Here is an 8,817-nt window from a genome sequence, read left to right as displayed (position 1 = left end):
TGAACAAAGAGAAATGGGTGAAGAAGTGGCTCTATCCCATCTCCCTCCCCCCTTTCCCCGTCGCGATATAACCTTCGTGGTTGAAAACGACGTTAAACACCAAATAAAGAAAGAAATGGGTGTGTTTGTTAGCAGGTATGGAGTAACTCATTTTCTGAGATCAAGATCAAAGATTAAAAACGAAATTGTTTGGGATAATGCTGATGCTGCATGGCACGGAAACAAGTCAGTTTGTATAAAATTGTACAGTGGAACCTCCTTTTAAGGCCTAACAAATCTGAGAAAATCAGGTCTCAGAAGGGAAGGAGTCTTATTTTTGAAGTAAATTTACAGACATAGAAAATGTGAAAAACTAAGGTCTGAAATCTAAGAGGGGGTCGGTCTAAAATCTAAGAGGGGGTCGGTCTGAAATCTAAGGGGGTCGGTCTGAAATCTAAGAGGGGGTCGGTCTGAAATCTAAGAGGGGGTCGGTCTGAAATCTAAGAGGGGGTCGGTCTTAAAAGGAGACTTAAAAGTGGGGTTCCACTGTATTGGCAGCATGAAAATTCTTGTTTGTTTTTGTTTGGACAGGTGTGGGTGACATCGTTACCACAGATCAAGGTGCTACCTGAAGGCCAGGTGGCTAACGAGCTGGATCGCCACGTCAACCTCCATTGTCCTCAGGACCCTGACCAGCGTCGCAGGTAAGTGTCAAGGTAAATAAATAAGCAACAAATACCGAGAAAGGGTCAAGGCTTTATGGTTGGCAAACCCAGAAGAAAAAATCAAAATCTGCCTCAGAAGTGTTCCTCTAATGGACCCATCCATTGAGGCACCACTTACTTTTTAACCCTCACTGTGCTTCCTGGGTCGTGGACTACCCAGAGCCTCACAAAAGTGTCCGTATCTCTTCATGTAATCCTCAAACACCATAGGACACTCCCAGCCTGCCGACACACCGATGAGGGACAAACTCTATGGACCCATGGAGAGCCTCCGGCGTACAGCAGCCTTCATCAGGGCCTCCGGAGTTGCTGTCTGAGCGAACGACGAAGAAGAAGAAGAAGGACACTCCCAGCGACCGCTTTCTGAAGGATAATCTTTGTAAACAAGCAAATAAAATAAACAATGCCGTAATTTGAACTTAACAATCTTGATGATGTAGGTCGCGGGCGACCCATATGGAATTAAAGAAGGAATTTACAATGGTTATCCCTATTCAGATGGCGTGGGTCGTCCAATTTTGTCACCAGTGCAATTCCAGAAATTTCTAGTTAATGCAAACACTGTTAGCATACTTTATTCCTGTCTCACAGAGCTGCCCCAGAGGTTCTGCAACACGGCCAGTACTCGCCAGCGTCAGACGTCTACTGCTTCAGCATGCTGGTGTGGTGGGTCTTCAACGCCTTCCACCTCTCTGACGCTGGGACCGTGTCCGACCCTGGGGACCTCTCTCCGCTCAACACTGTGCCTGTCAACAAAGTGGGAATCCCTTGCTCTTCTTGGTTTGGAAACCTTTATTGGGTGTTTAGAGGATGGAGGAACCTGCAGTGAATAAAATCAAAATGCTGCTTCTCCCTTCTTTCTCCTAATCCCCATTCACCTTTTCTTCCCATGGGAAAACATCTAGCTGTTTTGTAATGGGAGAGTGTCTTGTTTTTAAAAACAACAGTGACAGTGGCAATAGTAATTATAATAAAAGCACTTTTGTAATTGGATAGCATTTCCCAAAGCGCTTTACAGGTAAATACGATTTTGTATCAAATTAAATATTAAGAAAGAAATCACTCTAATATTCCTCCACCCTACCAGTAGTTCCCTCCCCCCCAATTTTTTTTTATTAAAATGGTGTATGTTTGTATTATTCAGACCTGCCTACCCTTACGATTTGGGCGTAATTTACTACGAATTTTATTCCAAATTACGCCACTACGCTTTCCGCGATGGAAATACGATTTTTATGAAATCGAAAGTACGATTTTTCGCATTTCGTCCCGATATAAATCCGATCCGTATTTTTGCTCTCGCCGAGCTTTGTGAGCTTTGTCGGATGAGACATTGGAGAGTCTGCTCCTCCTGAAATCAAATCAGGAACCTTCGGCACCAGGCAGTACAGCCAAGCAGAACTTGGCAGATTTAAGTCATGCTATTACAAGTCTTTGAAAAAGCCCTCTACCTCCAAATAAACTCTATGCTCATTCAGCAAACTCTTGATTACACAAATGGTGGAGCGCTGGTTATGTGCGAGGCTGATTTCTTGAGATGTGTGACCACTGTGCACATGACATATTTTGCTTTCGTCATCCTAGATCGTTCCAATCAGTATAGTTTCCCAGTGCTGCGTTCTTGGGTCGTTTTGACTGACGTCACAATTTGAGAAAATCAATGACATTTTATTTTTGCGAAGCAACTGAATATGAACAGAAAGTGTGCAGAAGAATGTTTGTGTCCTGCAAGACTTTATGAACAACTATTTTTCCGTTGGGAGAAAAATGAGAATGTCTACGGGCAAGGTAGTGTCATATTCTTTATTTGGGTTCTCCTTTTAGTCACACCCACCGATGGCCGTTACTTTTGGCAACGAAAAACTACTCTTTCTACCACCAGATTACTCTTTTTGGCTGGGCTTATTACTCCTTGTAATTTTTGGGGTAGGCAGGTCTGTATTATTGTTTAGCCAGGGGAGCTGATTGCAGATTTTGTCATCTTGTCCAAATAGGGTAACATGCATGACTGGTTTTCATTTACAGATCTACGAGAATGTGATCGAAGGCTTTCGCGGACCGCTGCTGCCCCGACCAGACTGTTGCCCCAAGCGTCTGTACAAGTTGATGCAGGCGTCGTGGCAGTCGCAGATGCACCTCAGACCCTCCATAGACAAACTCAGGAGGAATCTCACCATGTAAGTGCCCTTTCTTTGACCTTGAATCAACTGTGTTATTGCAGGCATAGTGAATTCTTTCCAGTTTCTGCAAAATTACAGTGGAGTCAGTGATTATTTTCCCACACATTAAGTTGTTGAGGAAGGTCTGCCAAAGCCTGTTATCACAGAAAAGCTGTTTCTGACATTTGTATGTGTCCTGTGTTAGTTTAATATGATTGTGCACACACATACCACAGCAGTGGTGTAATAAAGATGTATGTCTCTTGTGATGGCTTCATTGTAATTGTCTATACGTTTTCATATTCTTTCCCATGTCCTCCTGAAGAAGTTAACTATCAACAGCTGATGAAATATTCGCGAAGAAATACCTAGCCACTGGTTCCTGTAGGGGTTTCTCTATTGTTTTAATGTTTTTTTCATATTCTTCTTCATAAGTCATGAATTGCTACATAGCTTCAAATTTGAAATTTTGTGTTGACAGAATTGATTAAAAAAAACAAACGTTTCCTAGTGTGTTGTCCATGCATGGTTGAAGTAATCATGACCTACCTTTTTGCCCTCTTTCCACAGGGACGAGACGCAGATCAGTGGAGACGATGAGGGGAATGACGGCTACGAAGAAGTGGGCAACATTGCCAACGCCTCAGACACAGACTCTCTCTCGGGGTCCAGCTTTAGCACCACCTCATCTTGGTCTTGTGCTTCCATCGGCAATCCTTCTGATAGGTCTGACGCTGACACGGCCTCTGAATGCAGCTTCGGTTACAGCTCAGCTTCTTATCACCGCTTCAGTTCCAGCTCCTCTATGTATGGCCTCCGCATAGGCAATCCCTCGTTTCAGTCGGCAGTCAGCGAAGTGGATGAGGTTAGCTCAGTTTCCCTCTGTGATTCTGATGAAGAAATGTACATGGAACTTGGAGAGGAGAGCAAGGGGGATGAAAATAAGCAGACGGCACCTATAGCCAAGGAGGAGCAAGAATCTGACCGAGCTGCTGCAAAAAGGGATTCTCATGGTCTTGGAGGTGTTGAAAATGTCTACAAGAATGACCCTCAGGTGGGACAGGCAACCTCAGCAGCTTTTCTTCCGCCTGCTTCTGATCCTCGAGAAAGGCTGAGTGATGATGAGACATATGATAAGCTGGACAAATACAGTTCACCTGAATCGGTGCCAGAATCAGGTACTAAGCAACCCGCTCAACCCGCACAAGCTCAGCGCCCAGCAGAGCCTGATACAGGAGGTGTCTACATGAACTCCCCCCCTCCGCCCCCGTTGCCCCCACGTAATCCCAAGCCTGCAAAGAGTTGGGAGGATCTTACAAAGCCTGCTTTGCTGGAAAAGGGCGTCCTCGCTGCGGGACAGAGGAGCGCCTCCCTGGATACCAGGAGGATGGAAAACATGATGGTAGATGCCCCTCCTCTACCACCACCAAGAAGCACCAGGATGGAGGGGGCACCAGGAGCGAACAATAAACAGGTCAGGGGGTTGTCCCACAGCCACCGACCTCTGCCACCCACTCCGCCCGTTCAGCGACAACTGGCGTTTGACTCCGACAATCCTCCACCCTTGGTGCCACCAACAGGACCAGACGTAGCATACATGCACCCTCCTGTCACAGCAGCAGTGTCAGACTTTCACCTAGAACAGCCACCATCTTCACTACTCTCTGAAGCAGAAAAACAGCAGCCTGCGTTTGCTGGTAGCATGCGCTCCATAGCTGGAAGTTTCACTGTACAGTCGCATAAACCAGTGCTCCTGGTAAAGCCTAATTCTCACGGTCAGTTTGTTCCTGAACATTCTGCAGCTGCGAGTATGGCAAACCGTCAACAGGAGGTGCCAACTGTCAGGAGGGAGGGAAGGGAGGAGCCGAACGCTGCCGAGGGGAGAGGGCCTCAGAGGAAGCAAACAGAGCCGTCACAGGAAACGTCAGGTGTAGTACAGTCTTCTGCAGAAGGTCGCACTGGTAGGGAGGATAGCACAGAGGAACCAGATGATGATGAGGAGAGGATTGTGTTTGTGTGAGATGTGGTTTGTGTGAGATGTGGTTTGTGGAGCAGAGTGTTTGTGTGAGATGTGGTTTGTGTGAGATGTGGTTTATGTGAGACGTGGTTTGTGTGAGATGTGGTTTGTGGAGAGTGTGAGATGTGGTTTGTGAAGGAGAGTGTTTGTGTGAGATGTGGAGGAGAGTGTTTGTGTGAGATGTGGTGTGTGGAGGAGAGTGTTTGTGTGAGATGTGGTTTGTGGAGGAGAGTTTGTGTGAGATGTGGTTTGTGTGAGATGTGGTTTGTGGAGGAGAGTGTTTGTGTGAGATGTGGTTTGTGTGAGATGTGGTTTGTGGAGGAGAATGTTTGTGTGAGATGTGGTTTGTGGAGGAGAGTGTTTGTGTGAGATGTGGTTTGTGGAGGAGAGTTTGTGTGAGATGTGGTTTGTGTGAGATGTGGTTTGTGGAGGAGAGTGTTTGTGTGAGATGTGGTTTGTGTGAGATGTGGTTTGTGGAGGAGAGTGTTTGTGTGAGATGTGGTTTGTGTGAGATGTGGTTTGTGGAGGAGAGTGTGTGAGATGTGGTTTGTGGAGGAGAGTGATTGTGTGAGATGTGGTTTGTGAAGGAGAGTGTGTGAGATGTGGTTTGTGGAGGAGAGTGTTTGTGTGAGATGTGGTTTGTGGAGGAGAGTGTTTGTGTGAGATGTGGTTTGTGTGAGATGTGGTTTGTGGAGGATAGTGTTTGTGTGAGATGTGGTTTGTGTGAGATGTGGTTTGTGGAGGAGAGTGTTTGTGTGAGATGTGGTTTGTGGAGGAGAGTGTTCGTGTGAGATGTGGTCAGTTCTCCTCACTCGGTATACAATCCTGTTCAGTCTAAGGACTGGACACAACAGGGTGAACTCGCACTGCTATGTAAATTAATAAGACTGAGAGGTGCCTACAAATGAATGCAAAACAGCTCTAGCCAAGCTATATTGGAACCCCCTTTTAAGACACCCATTCCTCCCTTTTAACCCTTACACTGGTGCAATTCTGTAACACATGTTACATAGCCACTGGTCAAATAACAGAAAAATACAGAAAAACGATCATATAGGTTTTCGCATCCATGGGAGGTAATCGGAAGCGACCAAACAGACTGAGCCAATAGCGCGACATATGTTGCGACAACCAGCCTAAGGGTTAAGACTTTATTTTTGTGCACAGTTTCTTTTGAAAGTGAAATTTACATCCATTTTAAGACTGCCTCCCTTTTAAGACTATCCTCTTCACAGTGTAAAAGAAGGGTGGTAGTGGGACAAGCTCTGGCATTTAAGACTATCCTCTTCACAGTGTAAAAGAAGGGTGGTGGTGGGACAAGCTCTGGCATTTAAGCTTCAACAGAGATGTTTCTTCAATACAGGACGGGGAGATAGCTCTGTCGGTAACGGTGCTGGCTTTAGATGTGTGTATGTATCTACTTTCTTTGATGTGTGAAAATCTACCGCAATATTTTGAACGAAGTGACGAATGGAAGCCTTGAAATCAAACAGATACCACATGAAAACTTGGTGATGGTATGTCTAAGAAATTGTAAGGTGCTGTTAGTAAGAGAATTTACTTTTGTTGTTAGATCTCTTTTCTAATGCATGTATAGTCGAACCTGTGCGTAACGACCACATAAGGGACCAAGCAAAAGTGGTCCTCGTCGACAGGTGGTCGCTTTGGAAAGGTGAATTACATAGGAAAGAACCTCATCAAGGTTTCTTTTGGGTGGTTGTGATTGGCAGGTTGTTGTTATCTAGAGGTGGTCACCAGGGCAGGTTTAACTGTGGTATCACAAGTTGTCCTGAAGTTTTTCCCTCCCCCTCATCCCCCACCTAACATTGAGATTACAGCAGTACCTGTGATGTGTGGACCCTCCCATGTGAGGACACCTCCCTTAAAAGGACACCTTCTCTTGTCCCTTTTTATATTATCTCTACCAAAGTATACCTGTCATGAAAGGCCACCTGCAATGCAGGGACACTTTTGGCTGGTCCCAAGGGTGTCCTTTCATGGCAGGTACCACTGTAGTACCTTTGCTTTGTACAAAAAAGGTGAGTGGTGCTTATGACAGGAACATGTCTGTTATTGTTTATGTAAAGCACTGCTTACATTATTTGTAATGAGTAATGACATGCATGTTATGTTTTTACAGTAATACATGTAATGTTTTTAGAATATTCATTACTTCATTCTATACCGCTGTTTAATACATCTATTTTTATAGCCATTATTGTAAAGGCAAGCTGAAATTTCAGAATATTTTTATAGTGATTCTTACAACCAACCGTGTTCATTATTGATACATGTACACTGTACTGATTTTTTGCATCACTCAGCTTTTTTCTTACAACAAAAACAATTGACATTTGTGTAACAAGTCTTATATGTTGCACAAATTGACTGCAAATGTACAGTTTCTTTGTTTTTAACAGGGCCAGTCATATATTGTTCAAGAAGAGCTCTGATTTTTAATTGTGGGGGGGGGGGGGGGGGGTAACTGGGGAAGCAGAAGTGATTCAGCTGTTTTGAGAGTGTTTGATTATAGAGATGCTAGGGAAATGGTAATTTTCATCTTTGCTAACCATAGATACGCACACAATATGTGTTCTTGTAATCTTTGATCATTTTATAAGCAAGGTTGCTCATAAAATGTATTCAATTTAAAGATGACACGGACAGCACTTTAGGTCAGTGTTATTGGAAGTATGATAGGCTTGTTATTACATACGTGAACCTATGTTTTATGTGTTGTCCTCTTGTCCAATTGTTGTTATAATCGTTTACAGGCAGGCAGGGTGTGCCGAAGAAAATTTTCCATTTTTATGTAACATTTTAATGGACAATAAAGTGTTGTTATTGTTATTGTTAAAGTGTTTACTGTCTTCTTAACCTGGGACTGTATCTTGATCAGTGAAATGAATTTTGGGTAAAAATATTGTTGATCATGTAAACATGTAGCTTCTTCCATTTATCATACATGTGCATCTTAACGAGATTACTTATACATGTATTACCAAAACAAATCTTATGGTTATAATTGTCTTGAAATGTTCCCCTTAACTCAAGTAAATGTGTTTGCTGCATGTATAATTCATCAATGGAATCAATGCTATTGTTAAGGGTTATGGGCAGATGATTTGTACTTACAAGTTATTAGTTGTTACCGTTATCTCTATATTAATTAAGGTAGATTTGTGCTCAGACATTTTTTATTGCTGCTGCTTTGGGAAACTCATTTTAAAATCGAGTTGCTTGGTTTCTATGGGGTACTGCATTAGACAATGTTCACACAAAAATACATTGAGGTTTTTGAGGGCTGTATAAGAGTTGCGCTCCTGACTGAAGCAATCTGATTAGTGAAGGCAAGCCATCATAAGCATCACAGTGCAAAGTGAGCGGCGATATGCATTTTCTGTAGTGTCAGCTCAATATGACGGTCTTTTCTTCAAAAAAGTATGCACATGGGATCTCACTATTCACTACCACCATCATCCCTACCTCTGAGCCCATAAAGAGTGTGTTGCTCTTTGTGTAGCTACAACTGTGCCTATACATTTTGTCTTACTCTTGGTCCAGTATATTAATTACTGTGCCCATACATTTTGTCTTACTCTTGGTCCAGTATATTGCTGTGCCCATAAAGGCCTTCCTTATTTGAGCCTGAAGTTGACTTCGTGAAGAGTTTGCAAAGTCTTTTTAATAAAAAATCCAGTGGCAAAGCTTTGAGCAGCGAGGTTGGTGAAGTAGACTTTTACCAATTACAAGGTAATATCAGGCTTTAATTTATGTTACTCTTAGTCCAATATATTACTGCACCAAAAAGCTGTGTGTTGCTGTTCTTCTGATGGACTATACTAATGTTCCATAGACTTTATTAAATTACATTCTTATCCCAACTCACATAAATGCAATTTACTTCAGTCTAGTGCTAGGACGCTGAATCGTCACC

General features: G+C 43.4%; 1 protein-coding gene across 1 annotated transcript in view; it reads left to right on the top strand.

The window, feature by feature from the left end:
* The window catches only part of LOC138982225 (uncharacterized), a 46,709-nt gene extending 38,971 nt beyond the window's left edge, over positions 1-7,738 (top strand). The window contains exons 18-21 of the mRNA XM_070355456.1: positions 571-683; positions 1,296-1,461; positions 2,730-2,881; positions 3,434-7,738. Of these exons, the coding sequence (XP_070211557.1) occupies positions 571-683; positions 1,296-1,461; positions 2,730-2,881; positions 3,434-4,883 (1,881 nt within the window). The 3' untranslated portion in view covers positions 4,884-7,738. The remainder of the gene's footprint in view (positions 1-570; positions 684-1,295; positions 1,462-2,729; positions 2,882-3,433) is intronic.
* The last annotated feature ends 1,079 nt before the right edge of the window (positions 7,739-8,817 follow it).

The sequence above is a fragment of the Littorina saxatilis genome, linkage group LG12 (assembly GCF_037325665.1).
Source record: "Littorina saxatilis isolate snail1 linkage group LG12, US_GU_Lsax_2.0, whole genome shotgun sequence".
Lineage (NCBI taxonomy): Eukaryota > Metazoa > Mollusca > Gastropoda > Littorinimorpha > Littorinidae > Littorina > Littorina saxatilis.
The sequence above is the reverse complement of the archived record's forward strand: the minus strand, read 5'-3'. Positions and strand labels throughout refer to the sequence as shown.